Below are 27307 nucleotides of genomic sequence, written 5' to 3'. Positions count from 1 at the left end.
TTGTATGTCGACTTATCTTAGCAGATGAACAATCATCAAAAATTTAATTATGATGCGTTTCAGGCCCCAAAGTGAACAGAATTGTACACTCGCAAAACGAGGGCTGAGGAGGAGTTTGAAACACAGCCATTGATGTGCCCCTCAATTACAAAGTTCCTTCACAGCTACTATCACCTACCAGTCATACCAGCTGCTTTATTGAGCTGAACCCATTTCATGTGAGCTACCTTGTTCACACTATAGGCCTTAATGCTCAAATCAGTTTTGCTTTTTAAATCCGTTTTGGGATAATGACTGTCTGAACAGCAAGTTACAAGCGACCAAATTGGATTTGTGTGTGTTCAGACTGCAGTCATTTGCTGACATGGCAACGGTGTTTGTCATTTAACGAGGGGTGAGTGTGCAGAGTGTAGGCTGATTGGTGGTGGTGCTCCCGCTTCCTTTGCCACGTTGCTTTGAATGTTCAAAATCATAGTGTAAGAACACGTTCAAAAGCCTCAAAAGATAAGATGATCCAACTTTCAAAACAAGTCCATTTTGGCAGCCAACTAGCTAGCTGTTTAGGTTTCTAGCATTCACTAAATGTGTTCATAAACTAACAACCGAGTTAGCTACCACTTCATGTTATTGTCAAAACTGTCATCAAAGTAGCTAGAAAGCAACAAGATATGCCAAATAAGTTTTAAAACCACTTGAGGGCAAATCAATTAGATTTGACAAGAAGTTGCATGGCCATAAATCAGATTTGTATCCTTCATAGGTGGCTTGAAATGTCAAATTCCATGTGGCTTTTGGCTGTTCAGACTGCAGGAAAACGAACAGATTCTAATCAGATATGCAAAAAAATGGATTTGAGTCACTTCAAACTGCCAATGTGAACAAGGCTTTATTAAGAGATGTCTCGACTTAATATGGCAGTATATCCTCTCTACCACAAGGTTGATACGCCCGTTTGGACATGTAGAACGCGTGGCAATTTATAACGCTAGGCCTACTACCTGTCTCTCACTGATGGTATGATGTCCCCAATGACGGTCGGTACTGTACAGCGCCGACATTCAGCCTGGGCTGGTACACAAAACCAGCCGACTGGTATCCCTCAGTCGTTCGGGATAAAGCGATCACTACACATGGTTGTTGTAACGCTTAACCTGATTCTGACAAAGTTATCTCACTTCTGACAAAGTTCCAGGTCCATCGGCCAAAAGTAACCATCGCCATAAAAAGTGCACCCTTTAACAATAGAATGGCTAGGCATGTTATTAACCTTTTAAAAAGCTATTTGGACTAAATAAGAATAAAATACTGCAGCTGCCCTACCTTGTGCATCTAGCTTCGTATTGTAATTTTGTAACACACATGTCCTTCAAACTGTGTAATAAGTTTTGTTAGTTTTCAAAGACAAATGTCCATTTCTTGAAACGCATTGTTGGTTAAGGGCTGGTAAAGTAAGCATTTAACTGTAAGGTCTACTACACCTGTTGTATTCGGCGCATGTGACTAAATCAAATTTGCTTTGATTTACATTTACATTTACGTCATTTAGCAGACGCTCTTATCCAGAGCGACTTACAAATTGGTGCATACACCTTATGACAACCAGTGGAACAGCCACTTGCATCTAAATCTTGTTGGGGGGGGTGAGAAGGATTACACCCTATCCTAGGTATTCCTTGAAGAGGTGGGGTTTCAGGTGTCTCCGGAAGGTGGTGATTGACTCCGCTGTCCTGGCGTCGTGAGGGAGTTTGTTCCACCATTGGGGGCCAGTGGCAGCGAACAGTTTTGACTGGGCTGAGCGGGAACTGTACTTCCTCAGTGGTAGGGAGGCGAGCAGGCCAGAGGTGGATGAACGCAGTGCCCTTGTTTGGGTGTAGGGCCTGATCAGAGCCTGGAGGTACTGAGGTGCCGTTCCCCTCACAGCTCCGTGGCGAGCACCATGGTCTTGTAGCGGATGCGAGCTTCAACTGGAAGCCAGTGGAGAGAGCGGAGGAGCGGGGTGACGTGAGAGAACTTGGGAAGGTTGAACACCAGACGGGCTGCGGCGTTCTGGATGAGTTGTAGGGGTTTAATGGCACAGGCAGGGAGCCCAGCCAACAGCGAGTTGCAGTAATCAAGACGGGAGATGACAAGTGCCTGGATTAGGACCTGCGCCGCTTCCTGTGTGAGGCAGGGTCGTACTCTGCGGATGTTGTAGAGCATGAACCTACAGGAACGGGACACCGCCTTGATGTTAGATGAGAACGTCAGGGTGTTGTCCAGGATCACGCCAAGGTTCTTAGCGCTCTGGGAGGAGGACACAATGGAGTTGTCAACCGTGATGGCGAGATCATGGAACGGGCAGTCCTTCCCGGGAGGAAGAGGAGCTCCGTCTTGCTGAGGTTCAGCTTGAGGTGGTGATCCGTCATCCACACTGATATGTCTGCCAGACATGCAGAGATGCGATTCGCCACCTGGTCATCAGAAGGGGAAAGGAGAAGATTAATTGTGTGTCGTCTGCATAGCAATGATAGGAGAGACCATGTGAGGTTATGACAGAGCCAAGTGACTTGGTGTATAGCGAGAATAAGAGAGGGCCTAGAACAGAGCCCTGGGGGACACCAGTGGTGAGAGCGCGTGGTGAGGAGACAGATTCTCGCCACGCCACCTGGTAGGAGCGACCTGTCAGGTAGGACGCAATCTGATGGTTCACAGTATCGAAGGCAGCCGATAGGTCTAGAAGGATGAGAGCAGAGGAGAGAGAGTTAGCTTTAGCAGTGCGGAGCGCCTCCGTGATACAGAGAAGAGCAGTCTCAGTTGAATGACTAGTCTTGAAACCTGACTGATTTGGATCAAGAAGGTCATTCTGAGAGAGATAGCGGTAGAGCTGGCCAAGGACGGCACGCTCAAGAGTTTTGGAGAGAAAAGAGAGAAGGGATACTGGTCTGTAGTTGTTGACATCGGAGGGATCGAGTGTAGGTTTTTTCAGAAGGGGTGCAACTCTCGCTCTCTTGAAGACGGGAGGGACGTAGCCAGCGGTCAGGGATGAGTTGATGAGCGAGGTGAGGTAAGGGAGAAGGTCTCCGGAAATGGTCTGGAGAAGAGAGGAGGGGATAGGGTCAAGCGGGCAGGTTGTTGGGCGGCCGGCCGTCACAAGACGCGAGATTTCATCTGGAGAGAGAGGGGGATTTGAAGCCCACCTACTGTATCAGTCTTGCAAACAAATGTAGTTAACTATTGCCACTAACGATAAAGCCAATCTTCAATTTAGGCGGGCGTATCAGTTAAAAGTAATGTCTTCACCAATCAATGACACATGCACAATACTAACTAAGTGGAACTGATGTTAGTAAATTGTTGCAAACATGACAGAAAATGTCCAATTGACTGCAACTGGTGGTGAAGAAGAAGCCGGAAACGTTAGCTGATTTGGCCATCTAGCAAACAACTACTAGGCGGCTGCTACTCTACTCTTTATTTGACTCTTATTCTTATCTAGCAATGCGGACGCCTAGTCACTTTACCCTACCTTCACTTAACGTAAACTCGTATATCGCATTTGTCCATACAATTTACCTTATTTTAGTGCCCCAAAAACGTAAAACTTCCAGATCAACTGTAATGTCAATACCATTGTAAAGCACAATTTCTCCCCTTTCCAACAAAATCAATTACATGACCCCCACGCTGCCCATTTCTGCATGATTCAAGCAGGCAATGAGCCCCATTGGGTCTTTTTAAAAATGGTGGGTGGGGAAGCTAAACTAATGCGTGATAGTGAGAAGGACAGATGTCGTGTGGTAAAATTGCTTTATTTCCACTCGATCTGTCCAACTTATCGCCACTAAAATGTAAATAAAACACTATAAAGTGTTTATACAACGTGTCATTACATATCTATTTGAAGGTTTGTGTCGAATTTGAATCAGGTTTTTAGGGTGGTGCTAAAGTGATCTTAGAAGTAAACTGCAGCTTTGAGAATGATGATCGCATGCAATGAAGATGAAAAAATGACTAGGTATCCCCCTTACCCCCGTCACTGTCTATTTCTTGTTTTTAAACGATGAGAAGTGCTACACCTGGTGGAGAGAGATTAAGAGACATAAACAGTAGCTTTATGCATGCTGTACGTTACGACATGACACGTCAAGATCCAGGGTCAGTTTTTTCAACTTGTCTCCAATACTATAGAGCCATTACTATGTCGATCAACGCTTGAATAGAAACCTAGTTCACACCCCCGATTTTGAAGTCAACACAGTCCCATTAGTTTTCTTTGTAGCTTCGTTTGAATGTCGCGGTTACGCACATTTGTACGGAATGGGGCGAGTTTACGTTACATATCTACTTCAAGTTCAGCTGCACATTGATCTGGTAATCCCTGTATATAGTATAGCTCCATTATTTTGTATTGTATTGCTCGTGTTAGTTTAGTTTAACTCTACGTCGTTGGAAAAGGTTCGTAAGCAAGCATTTCATTGTCTACACCAGTTGTATTCGGTGCATGTGATAAATACAATTTGATTTGCTGGCCACAATAACAACGGCTTCTAAACGAGAAATTCACTGTTACTGAACAGTTAGCTGGCTAACGTTACCGAGCTAGCTCCCAGCTCACAACCATAATGCACCCGAAGTCCCCTGAAAATAACACGAGTGTACAAAAGCCTTAATGTTTTCTGGAATGCAGTGCCAGGTTCCTTGAATAAATTGAAGTGCGTGGCTCCATTTCACAACTGTATGCAATAATATGGCCGATTGGCTTATCCGCACGACCACCAGGAAATTTCCCCTCGCTTCTCCGTGGGTCCAGCAATCCTCCAAAACCCAACTGTTGCGGCCTTGCCTCACATAACTGTCTGTTCAATCGACACTGAACTCTAACCGGAACAAACTTCTTTAAATTACAAGAATGTGCAAGTAAAGTAGCTAGACTATAGAAAACGACTCCACAACTCATGCGTTTCAATATCTGTCTCGAGCCCAGCGCATTTTTTTGTGTGCAGATTTTCCCGGGCAAGAGGGGGGTTTGCAGAAGGGTACGTTCCAGACCATCAACCCTTTGCATTCTTCTTCTTCTATGATATCATGGCGGTCCACAAACAAACGTTTAAAGTGCATGCGGCCACCTACTGTTTATTTCATTTTATTTCAACTTTATCTAACCAAGTAGGCCAGTTGAGAACAAGTTCTCATTTACAACTGCGGCCTGGCCAAGATAAAACAAAGCAGTGTGACAAAAACAACAACACAGAGTTACACATGGAATAGACAAACATACAGTCAATAACACAATAGAAATATATATATATACAGTGTGTGCAAATGTAGTAAGATTAGGGAGGTAAAGGCAATAAATAGGCCATAGTGGCGAAATAATTACTATTTAGCATTAACACTGGAGTGATAAATGTGCAGATGATGATGTGCAAGTAGAGATACTGGGGTGCAAAAGTGCAACAACAACTAAAATAACAATATGGGAATGGGTTAGATGGGTGGGGTATTTACAGATGGGCTGTGCACTGGTGCTGTGATGGGTAAGCTGCTCAGACAGCTAATGCTTATAATTAGTGAGGGAGATATAAGTCTCCAGCTTTAGTGAGTTTTGCAATTAGTTCCAGTCATTGGCAGCAGAGAACTGGAAGGAAAGGCGGCCAAAGGGGGTATTGGCTTTGGTGATGACCAGTGAAATATACCTGCTGGAGCACGTGCTATGGGTGGGTGTTAAGTGAGCTGAGATAAGGCAGGGCTTTACCTAGCAAAGACTTATATATGACCTGGAGCCAGTGGGTTTGACGACGAATATGTAGTGTGGGCCAGCCAACGAGAGCATAGAGATCGCAGTGGTGGGTAGTATACAGGGCTTTGGTGACAAATCGGATGGCACTGTGATAGACTACATCCAATTTGCTGAGTAGAGTGTTGGAGGCTATTTTGTAAATGACAATGCCGAAGTCAAGGATCGGTAGGATAGTCAGCTTTACGAGGGTATGTTTGGCAGCATGAGTGAAGGAGGCTTTGTTGCGAAATAGGCCGATTCTAGATTTAATTTTCGATTGGAGATGCTTAATATGAGTCTAGAAGGAGAGTTTACAGTCTAACCAGACAGCTAGGTATTTGTAGTTGTCCACATATTCTAAATCAGAACCGTCCAGAGTAGTGATGCTAGTCGGGCGGGTGGGTGCGGGCAGCGATCGGTTGAAGAGCATGCATTTAGTTTTACTAGCATTTAAGAGCAGTTGGAGGCCATGGAAGGAGTGTTGTATGGCATTTAAGCTCATTTGGAGGTTTTAACATGGTGTCCAGAGAAGGGCCAGATGTATACAGAATGGTGTCATCTGCGTGGATCAGAGAATCAACCGCAGCAAGAGCGACATTGTTGATAAATACAGAGAAAAGAGTCAGGCCCGAGAATTGAACCCTGTGGTATCTCCATAGAGACCAAAAGAGGTCCGGACAACAGGCCCTCCGATTTGACACACAGAACTCTATCAGAGAAGTAGTTGGTGAACAAGGCGAGGCAGTCATTTGAGAAACCAAGGCTACTTGAGTCTGCCGATAAGAATGAGGTGATTGACAAAGTCGAAAGCCTTGGCCAGGTCGATGAAGACAGTTGCACAGTACTGTCTTTTATCGATGAAGGTTATGATATAGTTTAGGACCTTGAGCGTGGATGAGGTGCACCCATGACCAGCTCTGAAACCAGATTGCATAGTGGAGAAGGTACGGTGGGATTCGAAATGTTCGGTGATCTGTTTGTTAACTTGGCTTTCGAAGAATTTAGAAAGGCAGGGCAGGATGGATTTAGGTCTGCAACAGTTTGGGTTTAGAGTGTCTCCCCCTTGAATAGGGGGATGACCGTGGCAGCTTTCCAATCTTCAGGGATCTCAGACGATACGAAAGAGAGGTTGAACAGGCTAGTAATTGGGGATGCAACAATTGTGGTGGATAATTTTTAGAAAGAGAGGGTCCAGATTGTCTAACTCAGCTGATTTATAGGGGTCCACATTTTGCAGCTCTTTGAGAACATCAGCTATCTGGATTTGGGTGAAGGAGAAGGGGCGGGGCTTGGGCAGGTTGCTGCTGCTGGTCGGGGTAGCCAGGTGGAAGGCATGGCCAGCTGTAATAACATAATAACGACACAATTCCCAGGAAATAGCCTTAATTAAAGGTCCAAGCGTTTCTCCGGCGAGATTCTCACATGCCAAAGGAATAGAGTAGCAGCCAAAGAGTTAAATCGACATTCATTGACTACTATACATATCGTGCGCTTTTTAATAAAAGTAGATAATGTTTTCTCATGTAACGTATTCCAATTACTTTACTATATCACATCAATCACACAATGATAATTAGTTTGATGGATACCCTAGGCTTTGTACGAGATTATAAATTACGTTGAGATTCCATCTTAATTCGCTGCAACTTTATGGAAAAAGGTTTATTCAATAAATCCAGCAACTCCTCTCATACTGGGAAGAAAAAAAATAAAACACATGTTCAGGCCTTAAGGGACATTTTATTTCAAATGTAGTAGTACCCAGACGGAGAAAATCCAATACGTGTTATTTAGTTACATCGTTAAGGTAAATTAACCAAAAGTGGACACACTCATTTACATTTACATTTAAGTCATTTAGCAGACGCTCTTATCCAGAGCGACTTCAATCGGTTTCTAAGAAAATTGCCCAGACTTTGTAGACAGTTTAATAATGCTTAAACCTAATCTTTATCAAATTATCCATTAATGATACCATCTCAAAACATACATACATCTACATATGGGTGGTTTAAATTGTATTACTTTATCAAATCTCTGATTGATTATACACACATACAATTTATCTTATTTTAATATATTTACAGAATCCATATAAAACGTAAGAAATTCTTAGGTACTCACGAGAACCATTCCATTTGCCTCTTCAAGGACTCCATAGCTACGAAGCAGCTCTCCAAACATACTCCCAGCAGAACCAAAAATAATAACTTTTGTTTCCCGGACAATGACCATGGGATCCTCAACGGTTCTCTAACCTCCCAGAAACCAGGGCAAAATCAAACCTCTCAGGAACTATAGACCTTCAGCTGCTTTCTAAAATATCATCCTGCTCGCAATACCACCCTGTCATATTCTATGATGGGCGGTGAAGGAACGGAACCCCAAGATAACGTTATTTCAAAGCTTATTATCCAAATTTCAATAATCTGATTAAGCATATTTCTATATGTTACTATCCAAACTTCTGATTAAGACTCATTTCCATATTCACACAACTCTCATATCACAGTCACACAATGCTATATTGGCAAACATACCTAATCAATTAGTTGTTTTTCAACAATATTTTTAACCTGTAGGAATATTTTCTAATTTCTATCTCAAGTTTAGTTCTTAGGACAATACAACTCACACATTTGCATCTTTCAATACTTCTAAAATGGGGATCAGGTTTAAAACAATTACAGGTTTAAAACAAGTCAGCTGCACCTTACTATCTTATACTTGTATAAATGGTCTGAACTATTTCACACAGATTCTGGATGTTTTAACATTAAATGGCCAAAACCAGTTTACACAGATGCTAGATATTTAATGCTAAATTACCAAACCCAGGGCATACCTGGCTAGCACATTTCAAATATTTGGAATTCACCACTTCTGAGGATCACTTAGACGGTCTCACAGACACTTTTTAGAATGAGGTCCATCTTCCAATAGGGTTTCACCAGGTACCGTGCTTCACACAGAACCCACAGTCACCTTGGCCCCACACCCCTACAGACCACACCAATCCCTACTGTCATCAATTCAGTGTCAGGAGGTCGCCCGCAACCGACCAATGATAGGTGTCTTTGAGTCGACGAACTCGCAGATCTTCCTCCACTGACTCTGCCCTGTTTACGCCTCCACACACAGGAATACACACTCGACTAAAAACTCGACTTTGTGTGTGTCGCTCACCTCTTTATTAAAACATTTTTTAAAACTAAGTTTGAGATGTGGTATCCACTCGGCTCGCTGCCTCTCAGATCAAAGGTGGGTCCATCTGCATCTACTTTCCCATTGTTCCTCAACTGTAGTGTATGATATACGATTTTGTAGCTCTGAGTCTCTACTTTTATCCAATGTAAAAAACACAATTTCGCCTCCGAGTGGCACAGCAGTCTAAGGCACTGCATCACAGTGCTAGCTGTGTCACTACAGATCCTGGTTCGATTCCAGGCTGTGCTGCTCCGTGACTGGGAGACCTATAAGGCGGCGCACAATTGGCCTAGCGTTGTCGGGGTTAGGGGAGGGTTTGGCCAGCGGGATGTCCTTGTTCCACCGTGCTCTAGCGACTCCTGTGGCGGGCCAGGCGCATGCACGCTGACGGCTTGGCGGGGTCATGTTTCGGAGGACGCACGACTCTCAACCTTCAACTTTCACACAACGTCCCAGATGTCTCATGTTTTGAGGGAGCATACAGTTGGCATGCTGACTGTAGGAGCTGTTGCCAGATAATGTAATCTAATGTTAATTTCTCTACCATAAGCCGCCTCCAACGTCGTTTTAGAGAATTTGGCAGTACGTCCAACCGGTCTCACAACCGCGGACCATGTGTAACCACGCCAGCCCAGAACCTCCACATCCGTCTTCTTCACCTGCGCGATTGTCTGAGACCAGCCACCCGGACAGCTGATGAAACTGATGAGTATTTTTATCTGTAATAAAGCCCTTTTGTGGGGAAAAAAAATATTCTGGTTGGCAGGGCCTGGCTCTACACTGGGTGGCCCTGGCTCCTAAGTGGGTGGGCGTATGCCCTCCCAGGCCCACCCATGGCTGCGCCCCTGCCTAGTCATGTGAAATCCATAGATTAGGGCCCAATTAATTTATTTCAATTGACTGATTTCCTTATATGAACATGAAATTGTTTCATGTTGCGTTAATATTTTTGTTAAGTATACTTTACAACTACTTAGCATGTCAGCTAACCCTTCCCCTAACCAAATTAGTAAAAAATTGTGTGAATGCCATTTATAACATATTGTACTAATTACAATTCGTGACATATCACTCTAATTTTAATTCGGAAAATGTACAAAATTGTGACTGATTTACGTACATAATAATACGAAATTCTCTGAGACCAGGTTGCAGCATCTCCTCTATCTCTCCCGCGAGGCAGTTAACGATTGATCGTTACCCGTATAGAGCATTCTCAGTCACTCAAAACAGCAATACAACATACATAAAAACTACTATTCAACAATGTGGCGGACGCATGCCCAAACCATTTTTATAATAATAATAATGTCCTTTTTGCCATTTTGTACCAATGAAGAAGCCAGGTAACGTTAACCCCCCCAACAGTTAACATAGCTAGCTAGCCAGCCAAGTTCAAGCCTCGTCTCCTAGGCTAGGCTAATGTTTATTTGTAAATGTATTTTAGCTAAATATGACCTGTCTTTATTATTGATAGCCAAAATGAAAATTGATTTATCTCGTTTTGCACTACATAGGCTCTTGTTGTACCTTATAATTTTGTAATTCAAAGTCCAGGTTTTCCATGGTCTTCCACACCCAAACAAGATGTCGAAAGGCAGGATCAATCGATTCAAGCGCCATCTGCGGTGAATTTGGATTTTTCTATGCACAGGGAATGTCTTCCGTTGTTTAACCCCTAGCTAGCTAGCCAACATAAAGTTAACCACATCAATGTTTCTCATCAGACATTCTTATATTCTGCGAAGAAACGACCAGTTCTGGTTCGAAGTCACTGCGACAATCGCCTGGCCTTGTACATGGGGTGATACATTTTGCTATTACTAGGATAGCTTGCAACTTTTTCCAACCTTGTTTAGCACAGTGGTTTTCTTGAAAATGTTCCCGCCTCATTTATCATTTCTAATAACAGGAAGTGGATCCTCATTACCAGGGCATTATTTGAGGAATCAGCCACTCCACTCGAATATAAAGGGGCTGGTGTGAGTCTCTGCACAAATTTCCCTCAACCCACCGATGTGTAACTTATCTCTATAATTTGTTATAGTCATGAATATATAACAAGATTGTGCTCCTACTTTTCGATACACTATATTTAGCTATTACCGATGTCTTGCCTCATTAATGTTTATTGAAATTCATAACAACTTCTCATATTTGTAGAAGCTTCAGGGGTCGGTGAGTTCAGCAGCTTTTGTGTTGGACAACCTTGCAATTGTGATCGACGGAAAGTTGTACTTATACTCTCTAACTAAAGGCACATGGACTCCTGCTCAAGGTTTGGAGCATATAACCATGTCCATGCACCTCAAATATCAAGTTTGAATTGAAAATCATGTGCAATGGTTTCCTAATGTCATCTTATAATTTACTTTCTGCTCATTAAAACCATTGTTCTGCAGTTATCATCACAGATCTCTTGTTTCAGGAGTGAAATCCATGGTGTCTACTGTATCTGCACTACAGTGCTGCTTCAGCAAAGACAAGGCCTGCATGGTAAACTCCACAGCTAAATATTTTCTCTCATCAAACATGTGTGTCACTGTAGTATGTTCAATAGTTGTTTTAGACTGCTGTGAATGGCTGTGTGATGTGTTGTGTCTTGCGTTTTTTTGTCAACAGGATGTGAGCTCTTGTGTTCTGCTGTACAATCTGGGGAGTGCTCTTGACGACCAACAGGTCTACATGTCCTCGAATGGAGGCAATTCCTTTTTTAACCTCCCTATGGCCCCCAAGGCAACGGTGAGCTTGGATACCTTGTCAGTCAGTGTCATCTCAAAGTTATTTTACATTTATTTGAAGTTAACCGTAGAAATCAAACTTATGCAAAATCATTGAGGTTCATAGTCCTCAGGTCTAAGCATAAAAAGTCAGCAGCACCCCAAAAGCTAACTCTCATCACTCTCATTTCACAGGAATTTATCATAGGGGTATTCAACATGCCCACTGTGTCAAGCATCGTGGCTATGTTAGCAGACAACCAAAGAAAGGTGAGAGATTGACCACAGCCCTTTCTGAAGTCACCAAATAATCACAGACATGATCAGTGTACCAGCTGTAAAATGTGTGGTAGTTTTCTTTCCGGCACATTTCCGGAAATCGTTCGGTACAGACAGACAACCACCCCATGCGAGACCCACTGTCCAGCATCCATGTGATCCAGCCAGCAGGCATGAGAGGCCACCTCATCATCTGGTCTCCACACATGCTGCTCTACTCACCCAACCATGGTATTACAAAATCACCATCTAAGGGTCCCCTTGCATGATGCTGGATTCTTCTTGTGATATTAGTCCATTTAAAGAAAACCAGTGGGTGACCAAAGAATATTATTTAGTTTCACTGTTCTAACATGTCTTAATGTCTATTTTGGTTTTCAGGCATTGTGATTGTGCCAGTGTACATTATGGGAGAAGAGAATGCCACCCTCCCGCCTCCTAAAGTCACCATTTTACAGGTGGCAACAGGTAATATCTACTTGACATCTATGTGTGTGAGTGTATGTGCTCACTTCTTCATGTGTCATAAATTAGACTAAAACAATGTCACGACTAAATCACTCAGATGTGTGTGTGTTGTAAATGATACTAAACCAATATGGTACCACTGAATCCTCCCTCTTGTGTATGGTTAGACGACAACGGTGCGATGGCTGTTCTCACCAGCGACGGGGTACTGTATTATGGCAGGGCTGGACTGGAGGCAACTACAGTAAGGGTAAGTATTCAGGATGTATATACTTACCGTACATACAGTATGTGATTAACATATAGAATGTCTCACCCATGTGGAAGCTAGATGAATTGCAACAACTAGACTGCATTCCAAACAACTCCCCCACATCCCATTTCCCTGTAACATGGCTATTTTACTTTAATTTTAATCCACATTGAAAATATATTTCACAGCAATTTTGATGGCACAATGTTTCCTTACCCTATTCGGTTGTCAAATATAAAGTCTGCATTTTAGAATGCAATTTTGTATTGGCCCAAAATAATTTTATTGTGTGAAAAAAAAAATGAAACACTATAATTCCACTATTACTGCAGATATGTTATGGACTCCTCCCGAGTGGCACAGTGGTCTAAGGCATTGTATCGCAGTGCTAGCTGTGCCACTAGAGATTCTGGGTTTGAGTCCAGGCTCAGTTGCAGCTGGCCGCGACCGGGAGACCCATGGGGTGGTGCACAATTGGCCCAGCGTCGTCTGGGTTAGGGCAGGGTTTGGCCAGCAGGGATGTCCTTGTCCCATTGCACACTAGCGACTCCTGTGGTGGGCCGGGCGCAGTGCACGGTCGCCAGGTGCACAGTGTTTCCTCCGACACATTGGTGCGGCTGGCTTCCGGGTTAAGTGGGCATTGTGTCAAGAAGCAGTGCAGCATGTTTGGGTTGTGTTTCGGAGGACGCATGGCTCTCGACCTTCGCCTCTCCTGAGTCTGTACGGGAGTTGCAGCGACGAGACAAGACTGTAACTACCACTTGGATACCACGAAATTGGGGAGACAATGGGGTAAAAAAAAAAAAGATAAAATAAATTGATATGTTATGGACATTTTCTGAAATTACAATTCTAAAATTCTACATGTAGCTTTTTTTAAGATTAGTAGAGAATGGAAATGTGTCTTTATGCTCACAACCCAACCCCCCAAGACACAATGGATCAGCCGCAGTGCAGCCCCTCTGGAGCAATTATAGCAGGTTAAGTGCCTTGCTCAAGGGCACAACAACAGCCAATGGTATCTAGGTGATCCCAGCAACCCTCCGCACCAGATTTTACAGAGCTGGGATTCAAACGGGCATTTCCCCGGTTGCTGGGCCGCTTGGCTACCTACCACCCCCACAGGCTACCTGCCACCCTCACAATGTTGTGCAACTGCTTTCATTTAGTGCAACTCAATTGCAACTGCTTCAAGTTCTGAAATCCCTTTAGTGGTAGTGAGATCTTCTGAGTCCTGACCAGTGTTGTCATACATACTGTATACACTGTAGGCCTGTATATTACACATGTATTATAGGGTGTCCAATCCAAAACACATATTTTGATCAATGGGTAAAATAATGCTAAATATGCTAATTGTGTAGATACTCCTCTAAGAAAACCAATGCTCCAAACCTATGTCTCTATCATTATAAGTTCAAACGTTTTTGCAGTTTTTTAGCCTTGTGTTCCTTGTTCTTCATGATGCTCTCTGTGCTTTTAATGGACCTCTGAGACTATCACAGTGCAGGTGCATTTATACGGAGATGTGATTACACACAGGTGGATTGTATTTATCATCATTAGTCATTTAGGTCAACATTGGATCATTCAGAGATCCTCACTGAACTTCTGGAGAGAGTTTGCTGCACTGAAAGTAAAGGGGCTGAATAATTTTGCACGCCCAATTTTTCAGTTTTTGATTTGTTAAAAAAGTTTGAAATATCCAATAAATGTCGTTCCACTTCATGATTGTGTCCCACTTGTTGTTGATTATTCACAAAAGAATACAGTTTTATATCTTTATGTTTGAAGCCTGAAATGTGGCAAAAGGTCGCAAAGTTCAAGGGGGCCGAATACTTTCGCAAGGCACTGTATATATAGATTTTGAGACATGACGTGTAGTATTGTCATAAATACAAGCAATACACGCTTTTCATATTAATGCAAAATGTCTGTTATTTTTTTTAATAAATCTGTAAAAAAACAAGCGTATCTTTGTGAAATGTCAACAGAGCACTGAGTGTACCGCAATATCTTTATTTTTAAAGCCTTTTACATTTAATTCAGCTTGTTTTATGCTAATTTTGCTTTTTGCGACCCACGGAAACAACTTTGCAGACGTGTATTAGGTCACGAAATCTGACTTTTTGGATATAATGTTAATGATATGTTAGAGAAAGACCCCCGCTTAACGAGTCAGAACATGAATAATCATATTTGTCTTTGTAAAAATCTATTTTATAACATAAGGAAGTGACATTTCATGACCAAAGCGCATTTTCACCCACACTGGGCAGCGTGGGTGAACTCCTTATGTATTATTGTACAAAAGGATATCTATGGTCCTGACTGGATAGATAAGTCCACTGTCAGTAACAGAGAGCTGCCCTGTATTATAATCTATTGTACTATCCTGTGTCTGCCTGCCTGTTTCAGTTTGCGTCTGTCATTGACCTGTCCAAGGACAACCTGATGCTGTTCAGTGACTATGGGGACCTGATGATGATCCAAGCCCGTGAGGACCTGCTGCTGATAGGGGTGGACTTTGACCATAAGGTTATCATTGTCCAGCAGGAGCTAACACGTACCACACCACCCGTTCAGTCCTGTCCAGTGAGTGAAGACAAACTACATGACAAATGACGCATCACATTCTCTATGTAGAGAGACAAAACAAATGTCAAATCTGCAAATTACACCCTATTCCCCAACATACAGTACCAGAGATCTTTCTGCCGTAGATACCCCTGGGCAGGCTGCCTAAGCATTTTTTGGGGGGGAATCCTAAGTCCAAACTGGGAAAAATTAATTGAAATACATTTTTGGGATGGAAAAACACCTTCAGTGTAAACTTAAACGACTTAAACCAAATATAAAGTATGTAGAAAAGATAATGGACCTATATATTTTTTAAATAATATGATCTTTGAGAACTAATAATCACCACGATAAAAGCTAAACAGTCAGGGGAATTGAGAATTCCAAAAACAATTAATTTAACAGTAAAGATTTTGTTATTAAGTTTGAATAACAGAACACAGCATTAGCCATGTCAAAATGCATAGAATACCTGGATATTAGCTTTAAAACTGCAAAATGTTGTCTTTGCTCCATGGCAAAATGTGTACAATTGCAGGAAATTAACTTTTAAACAGATTGTTTTATATCTCAGATCCATGGAGAAAAGCTAAAATTGTTATAAACCCCCCCACCCCACCAAAATGGGGATCTCAAAAATGTTATCCAAAATTCGCCAGCAGCTACTGTGCCCATTGCCACGCCCTCTGCCACCCCTCCGATCCAGAAAAAAAACATTACATTTACATTTACGTCATTTAGCAGACGCTCTTATCCAGAGCGACTTACAAATTGGTGCATACACCTTATGACATCCAGTGGAACAGCCACTTACAATAGTGCATCTAAATCTTTTTAGGGGGGGGGTGAGAAGGATTACTTACCCTATCCTAGGTATTCCTTGAAGAGGTGGGGTTTCAGGTGTCTCCGGAAGGTGGTTACATTACCAGCAAACTATTTTAATCAGATTAAAGATACTTTACAAAAACTAGATTACTTATTAGGTGACTTTTCAATTAAGAAAGGATGTTTGAGATATATATATAAATTATGACAGCCATAGCAAAGTGCATAGAATTACAGGAAATTAGGTTAAAAATATATATATATTTCACTCAGCTCCATGGCATAGTATGTAGCATCATAGGAAATTTGTTTTAAAATTGCAAGGTGTCACTATAGAGCCGGGTTCGATCCCGGGCTGTGTCGCAGCCGGCGCGACCGGGAGACCCATGAGGCGGCACACAATTGGCCCAGCGTCGTCCGGGGGAGGGTTTGGCTGGCTGGGATGTTCTTGTCCCATTGTGCTCTAGCGACTCGTTATGGTTATGGTGGCCTGGTGCATGCACGCTGACTTCGGTCGCCAGCTGTACGGTGTTTCCTCTGACACATTGGTGCGGCTGGTTTCCGGGTTAAGCGAGCAGTGTGTCAGGAAGCAATGAATATTAAGGCTATACGCACTACATGTTACACACATAGGCTCTTGTTTCGGAGGACGCATGGCTCTCGATCTTTGCCTCTCCCGAGTCCGTACAGGAGTTGCAGCAATGGGACAAGACTGTAACTACCAATTGGATATCACGAAAAAAGGGGTACCAAAAAAATATATAGAAAATGTCTCAGCTCCATGGATAAACGGGTAGAATTGCAGGAAATTGATGGGCCGACCGCACCCATAGCCACGCCCACCACCTAAACCCCTTTTTAATCCAGAAAAAAACATGAGTACATAGAGAATAATGTGTCATCTGAGACGTAGGCATGATTCTCTTCTCACTCCAGGTGGAGCAGTTCCACAGCACGTTTGCAGGGGAGCTCTTCTACATCGACATGGGCAGCACCGTCCACCTGTCTGCTGTCTACATCCCATCACCTCTTTGCAAATTCTTCCCCCTGGTAAGAGGTTCATAAACTTCCGAGACAGCTCCATAGCACCAGGCTGTACTAAATTCTACAGGGACTTCAGGTTACAGAAAAAAAGAAAGTATGGGAACTGTAAAAATATCTGAACATTATGAAGTGGATATGAACACACACGTACTCATTTACATGCTCGATTACACATACAGACTTATACACACACACACACACACACCTGATCTCGCCCTCTTCTCAATCTCTCTATTTTCTCTTCTCCCCCTCTCTATTGTCAAGAACTGTTTTATAATTTAATGTGTTTACTGTTTGTCTATCTTTTTTATGTATTTGTCTACAAGTTTATATATGTTTACAACAAGCAAGGGGAAGATATCAGAATAGGTGCATTGGGGAATAATAACGTATTGTATGGAATACATTTATACTGTAGTGAAGCTGTCTCTAGAGTAATGCAAGGTCTCTTATGATCACGTGAAACGTCAATTGCTATGGAAATGCTGGGATGTGTCTCTCAATTATGTTAAAGGTAATTATGATGCAACTATGAGGGTGATATGATATGGATTACAATTATCATCATGAATATTAAGGCTATACGCACTACATGTTACACACATAGACACTCAACCTGGAAAATTGGCGGAGTTATTATTTATTTGGCCATCACACATTATAGTCTTACTCTTATACAGACATTGTACACACTCTCAATAAATCACATGCAATATCATACACATCAACCTACTCAGATTTACTACACACAATATCTTGTCTCAATTTTCTAACATGTGTGGCATTGGCTCACAGGCAAACAGGCAAGGGAATAAAACAAATATTGCTAGAACCTATTTCTTGAATTCTAAATATCAGACATTTGAAAGCTCTAGTTTTGACTGTCATAATACCTCTGATGGTAGTAACTTTAGAAGCACTAATTATGGTCAATTTAGACTAAGAATAGTATCTAGTTATGGTAAGGGGTGAAATAAGTATAGCCAGATATAATTGTAACGATTTAACAGATTATAAAAAAGATCAGTCTTTACATGGCTAAAAGAAAAGGAATATAGCATATACTGTTTACAGGAAACTCACTCTACATCCTTAGATGAAGTTGCGTGGGAAAAGGAATGGGGTGGGGAATTTTTTTCTGCCATGGACAAAGGAACTCAAAAGGTGTGATGATATTAATTAACAAAAATTTCAATCTGAATGTGAAAATAGTCAATAATGATGCGCAAGGAAGGTGGATGCTTTTGAATATGAAAGTGGACGAAAAGAGATTTGGCTCTTTAATCTATATGGTCCAAATCAGGATGATCCACACTTCTTTGAAAACATTTATAACAATTTATTGAACTTACAGGCAACAAATGATCAAATCATTATGGTGGGAGACTATAACACACTGTTAAATACTTCAATGGACTGTAAAGGTAATCACTCTACAAACTATCATCACCGTGCCCTTAAGGAAATCACAAATATTATGGACACATTAAAAATAGTGGGTATTGGGAGACTACAAAACCCTTACCTAGTGAGATATACATGGAGGAGACTTGATCAAGCTCGTCGTCTTGATGACTTTCTTGTCTCTTTCTCTCTTGCATCAAAGGTTTAAAAAGTTTTAATAGAGGCCTCCCGGGTGGCGCAGTGGTTAAGGGCACTACTGCAGAGCTAGCTGTGCCACCAGAGACTCTGGGTTCGTGCTATGGAACGAATTACAAACATCTCTGAAGCTGGAAACACTTATCTCCCTCACTAGCTGTAAGTCAGAGCAGCTCACAGATTACTGCACCTGTACATAGCCCACCTATAATTTAGCCCAAACAACTACCTCTTTCCCTACTGTATTTAATTAATTCATTTATTTTGCTCCTTTGCACCCCATTATTTTTATTTCTATTTTGCACATTCTTCCACTGCAAATCTACCGTTCCAGTGTTTTACTTGCTATATTGTATTTACTTTGCCACCATGGCCTTTTCTTGCCTTTACCTCCCTTATCTCACCTCATTTGCTCACATCGTATATAGACTTGTTTATACTGTATTATTGACTGTATGTTTGTTTTATTCCATGTGTAACTCTGTGTCGTTGTATGTGTCGAACTGCTTTGCTTTATCTTGGCCAGGTCGCAATTGTAAATGAGAACTTGTTCTCAACATGCCTACCTGGTTAAATAAAGGTGAAATAAAGAAATAAAAATATAAAAAATGTCGGAACTGGCCGCGACCGGGAGGTCCATGGGGCGACGCACAATTGGCCTAGCGTCGTCCGGGTTAGGGAGGGTTTGGCCGGTAGGGATATCCTTGTCTCATCAACCTTCGTCTCTCCCGAGCCCGTACGGGAGTTGTTGCGATGAGACAAGATAGTAGCTACTAACAATTAGATACCACGAAATTGGGGAGAAAAAGGGGTAAAAAAAAAAATGTAATAGGAGATAGAATGCAATTGGGTCATCATCTAATTGGCATTCACATAACTCTCATAGATTTTCCACGTGGACGGGGATATTAGAAATGCAATCAAAGTTTACTGGAGGACAACTAAGACAAAATCATTTACAACTGAATTTTTCCATTATAATATAGGTTCAGCAAATCCCCTTATTGTTTGGGATACCTTTAAATGTTCAATTCAATATTCATCAATAATACAAATGTAAAAAGCAGTTTCTAGCTAAAGAGACAAAACTAACAAGGGAAATCCATGAACTAATAGTACAAGTAGACAGCAATAAAAACGATACTACAGAGATACAAAATAAGTTAGAGGAAAAACAATAAGAACTTGAGGAACTTATTCAAGAACAATCTAATGTAATCTATTACAAAAATAAAGCAAACTGGGTGGTATATATGGAAAAGAATGCACAACATTTTTCCGGAATCTCCAGTGCAGGAACACTAACAAAAATAATTTGCAGAAACTCGTTACTGAAGACGGAGTCATCTATGATTCTCCAAATGATTTTTTAAAAGAGGAAGCTAATTATTTTAGGCAGGTGTTCTCTTTTCCATCTTTTCCTCTCCCACTAAATGAAGATGACAATAAGATAATATAATCATTTTTTTTTATGGAAAATTAACAAATGTACAGGAAGATAAGTGCGAAGGCCAAATTACATAGGAAAAACTTTTTGAGGCTATTAAATCTTTTACGTCTGGAAAAACCCCAGGGCTTGATGGCATACCAGTAGAGGTAAATGAAGCCTTTTTAATATACTAAAAGCTCCATTGTTAGACTGTTTTAACTACTCCTACAGAAACTGTAGTCTGTCAGGTACTCAGCAGGAAGGTCTGGTTTTTATATTATTAAAACAAGACCCAGATGGCAAATATAAAAAACTGGAGGCCCTTTACACTTCAATGTTGTGATGCAAAAATACTAGCGAAATGCATAGCAGTCAGAATTAAAAGGATTTTACCAGGTATTGTTCATCCTGATCAGACAGGTTTTTTACGTGGACGATACATTGGAGATAATATACGACAACTACTAGAAATAATAGAACATCATGAAACATCTAAGAAGCCAGGCCTGGTATTTACAGCAGATTTTGAAAATGCATTTGATAAAGTAGGACTGGATTTGATTTATAAACACCTGGAATTTTTCGATTTCGGTAATTCTCTTATAAAATGGGTAAAAGTAATGTATAGCAACCCCAGGTGTAAAATAGTAAATAACGGCTACTTCTCAGAGAGTTTTGAATTGTCAAGAGGAGTTAAACAAGGGTGTCCGCTGTCACCATATCTATTCATTATCGAAATGCTAGCTATTGAAATCAGATCCAATAACAACATTAGAAGATTAGAAATCCAATGCATTAAAACAAAGGTGCCCATGTATGCCGATGACTCAAGTTTTATATTATGTCCGCAAGCTAGATCCCTGCAATATCTCATTGAAGATCTAGATAACCTTTCTGTGTCCAATGTTACGTATTGGATCTTTAAAAAATAAAACTTTTACATTACACTGCAGTTTACCTATAAAATGGGCTGATGGTGAAGTAGACATACTTGGTATTCATATCACAAAATATATAAATAAGCTCTCCACAATGAATTTCAATAGAAAACTTGTAAACATTGACAAGATCCTGCAACCATGGATAGGTACATACCTGTCTATTTATGGAAAAATTGCCCTGATTGACTCCTTAGTCATATCTCAGTTTACTCACTTACTTATGGCATTGCCTACTCCTGATGATTCGTTTTTCAAATAATTTGATCAAAAATATTTAGCTTTATCTGGGACGCCAAACCGGATCAAATAAAACGTGCCTATCTATATAATGAATATGAATTGAGTGGGTTGAGATTTTAAATATAAAAGCCCTAAACCTCTCTAAAAGCTTAACTTATTCAAAAGTTTTACTTGAACCCTAAATGCTTCTCAAGTAGACTACTTTGAAAAGTTAATCCATTGTTTAAAAATAGCTTTTTTGCGTTTGTTCAGATTACCATGTCTCATTTTCGATTAATTGAAAATGATACTTTTTTCAAAGTATCTCACTTTTTCAAACAAGCATTGCAAAGCTGGCTACAGTTTAAATTTCATCCCCCTGAAAAGATAAAACAAATATTACAACAGATATTATGGCTGAATTCAAATGTGCTGGTTGATAGAATACCTGTATTTATGAGAGATGTTTGGAAAGGGTATTTTGTTCTTAAATTATATTGTAAATTGGAATGGTAGATTTATGGCCTTCATGGAGTTATCAGAATTGTACGCAAAGGTCTACTGGATAAGAGCGTCTGCTAAATGACTTAAATGTAAATGTACTCAATCCAAGAGGTACAACCAATTTTTTACAGCATTCCCCCCAAAATGAAGGAGGCAGGTGGAGGAGGTAGGGAACTGGTCTGTCTGCCCAATATAAAGGATCAAAACGGGCGGAGGAATAAAAATAGCATAAATAGGAAGGTATACCCGTTTCATTTATAATAGTTGGGAAGAGATTTTTGATGTACCGATTCCATGGTACAGGGTGTGTGAGTTGATATATAAAACAATGCTAGATTCAAGACATTGTGCTTTTCAGCTAAAATTAGTATAAGGAATTCTTGCCACCAACAAAATGTTGAATATTTGGGGCATAAAATCATCGAAGGTCTGCAGAGTTTGTTGTGAGGATACAGAATCAATAGACCATTAATTTTGGTATTGCCCTCAGGTAACCTGTTTCTGGTCTCAGGTTCAGGAATGGCTGAAAATGCATAGCATTGATCTAAAAATTGACCCTAAAAATAGTACTGTTAGGAGATCTGGAGAGCCCTGGTCAGTCAATTACTAATATACTAATACTCTTAGTAGAAGTATTTATCTTCAACCCGCAATCTCTGGATTCTATTCAATTGGATAGATTGAAATTGTACGTTAAACATCACAGCATAGTTGAAAGATATGTGTTGCGTAGAAACCCAATGTGGTCGTAGCAGAGATAGATGGGATGGGCTGAGGGAAACTGAGGGTTAGGATGTGGAATTGGAGACAAGTGGGAGTGGAGTTGCTGTGCGGGAGATAGAATGATGATCAAAGATAAAAGTATATAAAATAAATTCTGAATGACACTGAGGGGCAGTGTTTTTACAGCTAATGCCGGATTTGCCTGAGGCTGATGCTGTGCAGGTGTTTGTACATGTGCATATACACACACTCTCATTCAAATAAACGCATACAAGAACACACACATACAGTGGGGAGAACAAGTATTTGATACACTGCCAATTTTGCAGGTTTTCCTACTTACAAAGCATGTAGAGGTCTCCAATTTTTATCATAGGTACACTTCAACTGTGAGAGACGGAATCTAAAACAAAAATCCAGAAAATCACATTGTATGATTTTTAAGTAATACATTTGCATTCTAATAGTGCCAGACATGCACACAAACATATACAGTTGGCATTGCTGTTCTGATTTTAGTTGTCCTTGTTTTAAATTTGTTTTAAATTATTATTATTTCTTTTTTTGCATTGTTGTTTGATGTTTTCTTCTGTCTTTTTCTTTTTTCTATTTAGTTCATTCTCTTGGTTGATGGTGCATTGGGGGTTCTTGGGGATGGGGAATGGAATAAATAAAAAATTGGCCTGGTGGGAAGAAAAATAAAAATCTTGAGGGGGGCTGTGGGAGGGGTCTTGAATGGTTGAGAGACTGCTATTGGGGAACTGTGGGGGATCTTGCGGGGTTCGGGTTGACGTTTTTTGGCCTGGTGGGAGAAAGGTGCTCTTGAGCAGGGCATTCACTCTGGATGCTTCTGTGTGTCGCTCTGAATGGTAGTATGTTGGATGACTGGTATGATGTAGTTGTTGAGCGGCTTCACTGCAAGTATATTGTTTTGTTATATTGTTATGTTTTGGATATTTCATTTTTTTAAATTCAAAAATCTAACTTCACCGTGGATTTCCCAGTATTCTGGTCCCAGATCTGTGCTACTGTTGTCATGCAAATACAATGAATGAATCTGAACTGGTCCTTGTTCTCCTCTTGTGTGTGACCAGGTGACAGTTACAGAGTCTAAGCTTCTGTCCTTAGATGAGAAGTGTGTAGAGGACGGCATTACTACGGAGGGCACCAAGAAATACCGCCTGGTACAACTGAATCACTAGACCAGGGGTGTCACACTCATTTTGCCCTGGGGGCCACATTCTGTCTTCAAAGAGGTCTGGAGGGCCGCACTGAAAATGTGTTATATTTCCTCGCTATCAAAATTGGCTAAAAATTGTCCTCTATCAATCATTTTTGGAATTTCCTATGATCCCTGACTGTCTAGCTTTCAATTCGGTGCTGGACACAGTTTTATACGGTGCTGGACACAGTATAAAATGTGGCACGGCGGTGGGGGGGGGTGTTTCCATTTCTAACATACTGTATTTTGAATGGCAGGACATTGAATTGAAGCAGTTGTTCTTTATGGAGGCAGCAGACGGAACCCTGAAGCCAAGGTAAGAATGCATTCTCAAATGTTCAGTAGATGGCAAATTGGCAAGGAGTTTTAGCTGGTGAGGACAGTGGTCTCTCCAGCAGAGGACTGGTCTCTCCAGCAGAGGACAGTGGTCTCTCCAGCAGAGGACAGTGGTCTCTCCAGCAGAGGGTGCTGTTTGTTCCTGTTGCTGACGTGTAGTGTTTTCTCTGGGTCAGTTCCAGTCTACGTAAAGGCAGCCTCTCCACAGTGGCAGTAGACCTGATGGGAAGAAACGTGTCCTGCAAAGACTTCAACCCCCTGGTCAGAAACACAGCCCTCTAACAGTCACAACAATGTGTATGGGTTAACATCAAAGGGACATGTTAGTTTGTCCTCACGGTTTACAGAAAAGGCTATGGCCCTCCAGTGTGGCATTACGTACCTACTATTATATTAACATTGTTTGTTGTTCTTTTCCCCGTTTTAGAAAGCTCACATTCTCATTGGATGCCCTCCTGGAAAGCATACCCGAGTTCTTAAGTGAGGGATAAATTCTCATGCTGTATTCCCTATTTTCAAAACATTTCTGAAATATTCTACTGAAAGATCTGAGTGTCCAAACTCATTAGTTCTTTATGTTATTATTGTTTTTGCCACAGGGACATAACCACTTGCACTAAAGGCACGTTCACTCAAGAGCAGCTTCAGGACAACTTCTCTTACGTCATCCCCAAGTAGGTTCTGAGGACGGGGCTGTGACACACAGAGCACTGATGGATCTAGATTTTAGACTATCATGGTTCATAGAAATGTTTAATCAACATATGATCTGTTCTATAAAAATATGCTTGTGATGCCAAAGTAGAGTATTGTACTTTATCATTTGTGGAACATAAAAGGTAGATTCAGCTAAATAACGTTGCCACAAGCAGCAGCGCAGATATTGCGATGAGCAAGATGCAAGACTTTGCTCCCACATGTTCACACACAGTATCTGCGCATGTGCATGCGTTCGCGTCACACTGTTAGAGCGTTGGAGGTATGGGACCAAAACAGTGGGGGAGTTTAGCATTGCGCTTAGTTGTTGCGGAAATTGACCCCCTATGCTGTTTACTTGGGTGCACCTACGTCATATCGCTGAGTCTACCTTTAAGCCTTGCCCCAAGTAAGGTATCACAGAGTTCTAAGAAGGATATTATTATATATTATATATATTTGTGTCATGTCAGTTAAAACGACGAGTATTCCTCTCATTATCCTCTTCCTCCTTCATCTCCTTCTCTGAGAGCTGTGTATGACCCTCAGCACCTGTTCCGGCCTGGCTCTGCCTCCAGTGACCTGCACATCTCCTACAGCATCACAGACTACTTCTGCCCCTTACTGGTCTATCACGACACCCCCTGGATACCCTCCCTGGAGCTGTGAGTGACCCACAAAACCCAGAAAATTCACACACGGGCAACCCCTTAACAGCTGTTACTGTAGAACCTTCAGTGTAAGAAACCTGTCGTCTCTGTGAAATGGAGTTCAGACAGACCCTTGATATAACTACATGACACACACACAAAGACCATAGAACATCATGGCACTCCATCACAGAGCAACAATGCCAGTGCCAACCCACCACACAGCCTTTTCTAGAGCAGGTGAACATGGCATGCATAACTACCAGTACCTCCAAACTCGCCCTGACCCTTTGCAGCTGGAACGGTAATGAGTTTGTGGAGCAGGTGAGCGCTGACTTTGTGATGTTCGAAGTGAACGGCATGTATAACTACCAGTACCTCCAGTCGGTCGAGGATGCCAAGTGCGTCTCCCAGCCCCAGAACTGGACGTCTCTGCTGAGCCAGCAGAAATATCAACCTAACCCAAACACTGCCTGGACCAGGAATGTATGTACACATTCTATAACAATTCAATTGAATTCATACTTTATCACCACTCAATAATGGTTGATAGGAATTTGTTAACACAGCACTGTAGACTAGAGGCTCCTTGCACTGTAACCATAATCATATAGCATGTATCCTGAGGGAGGAACTTATCTAGCTCTATTTACCACAATGTAATTCAATATTCCTCCAACATATTCATAAACTTATCAAATGTCGATACATTATCCTTGTCCTCTCATTAAGATTGCATACATTCACCCCTCTGCTTGATTTGTACCTGGCTACCGAGCATAATTTCTCAGTGGGGTTTATCTTTCTCCTCTTCCTGGTTAAGAATTATAAGAGCTGCAAGGATTCTGATGGTCCGCCCCTCACTGACCCAGAAGCCCAGTATCAGGTCCTCAACATGGGCACAAGAAACAGAGTCTTGTTTCCCAACTACAACGGGATGTACGTGTTCAGAGTCATAGTGGTGGATCCGAGCTACAGGTCAGTGTGGACTAGGAGGGTAAACAGCCTCTTTCAGGAGGGCGTTTATTTACCAGGCTGTATAGCACATCAACTGAAGGTTGAACACGGTAGTTGAATACTTTCATATAATTTTGGGAAAGACCCATAATACATAGCCAGTATAATATTTGTATGCCATACATATTCTATAGTACACATTAAAACTGGATTGTCATTGATCCTGTAATATTTCTGATGATATTGACTGTCTCTGTGTTTCTGCAGCTACTGCATGCTGACCACTACGTTCAGTGTGTATGTGTATGGGGCGTTCCCTCCTCACCCTCTGCCCTCTTGTGTGGCCCTGGGCATCTTCCTGGCCATCTTTGTGGTCCTGCTGCTCATCGGCTTTTTCTTAAGCAAGCGGAATTACAAAAAATAGGATGGACACACAAACACATACACACACACACACACACACACACTCACAATACATCCCAAAACAGGAAATGCATGGGTTGACAGTGGAGATCCTGGTTCTATGAAATCACAAGGTTGAACACCTGTCTCTGTTTAGATGTTTGTTGTCAGGCACCAGGGTCCCACTCAAAAGTCTTGTTGTCATTGTTCATGGATGAACACCTCAGTGTGTTGACACTTAGGGAAAACACACGCATGTCCTCTGTGCAGCGTGAAATGAATGTGATGAGCTGTTCAGGATGTTCTCTGCCAGTCACTGATCCCTGTCTTGCCTTTTGTCATGTTTTTAATTTATTTTCTTTATTTTTATGTATTCCTTGTTTTGTTTGATGAAAATGAAACGTTTTGAGAAATAAAGAAAAATGTTTTTAGTCATTATTTCATCATAGTGTAGGTTTTTGATTTCGACGTTTAATCGATGGAAAATCTGTCAAT

The 27307-nt window shown here is 41.4% G+C and overlaps 1 protein-coding gene across 5 annotated transcripts; it reads left to right on the top strand.

Moving 5' to 3' along the window:
* Positions 1 to 27247, top strand: LOC118359697 (cation channel sperm-associated auxiliary subunit delta-like). Of its 5 annotated transcripts, none has more exons than XM_035738317.2 (22): positions 10054 to 10311; positions 10523 to 10593; positions 10693 to 10769; positions 10878 to 10947; positions 11129 to 11243; positions 11394 to 11461; positions 11588 to 11707; positions 11881 to 11955; positions 12039 to 12195; positions 12346 to 12432; positions 12600 to 12682; positions 15104 to 15280; positions 17027 to 17140; positions 23644 to 23733; positions 24029 to 24087; positions 24284 to 24368; positions 24535 to 24587; positions 24707 to 24781; positions 25334 to 25468; positions 25750 to 25939; positions 26277 to 26431; positions 26678 to 27247. In XM_035738317.2, exons 1-22 carry the CDS (start codon positions 10299 to 10301, stop codon positions 26832 to 26834), a joined length of 2226 nt encoding a protein of 741 aa, XP_035594210.2. In that variant the 5' UTR covers positions 10054 to 10298; the 3' UTR covers positions 26835 to 27247. The 5 variants fall into 5 exon arrangements, with proteins under 5 accessions (XP_035594211.1, XP_035594212.1, XP_052338015.1 ...); XM_052482054.1 differs by having other exon boundaries at positions 10518 to 10593; XM_052482055.1 differs by lacking the exons at positions 26277 to 26431; positions 26678 to 27247 and having other exon boundaries at positions 10047 to 10311; positions 10518 to 10593; positions 25353 to 25468; positions 25750 to 25928.
* Positions 27248 to 27307: the final 60 nt, after the last annotated feature.

The sequence above is a fragment of the Oncorhynchus keta genome, chromosome 27 (assembly GCF_023373465.1).
Source record: "Oncorhynchus keta strain PuntledgeMale-10-30-2019 chromosome 27, Oket_V2, whole genome shotgun sequence".
Lineage (NCBI taxonomy): Eukaryota > Metazoa > Chordata > Actinopteri > Salmoniformes > Salmonidae > Oncorhynchus > Oncorhynchus keta.
This window is presented reverse-complemented; position numbering and strand designations above follow the sequence as displayed.

Coding starts and splice junctions, on each gene's coding strand:
- LOC118359697 (XM_052482054.1), top strand. CDS start 10,232: ATGTGGCGGACGCATGCCCAAACCATTTTTATAATAATAATAATGTCC. Junction 10,948..11,128: donor TCGAATATAAAGGGGCTGGT/GTGAGTCTCTGC, acceptor TCATATTTGTAG/AAGCTTCAGGGGTCGGTGAG. Junction 23,734..24,028: donor GCACCAAGAAATACCGCCTG/GTACAACTGAAT, acceptor TTTGAATGGCAG/GACATTGAATTGAAGCAGTT.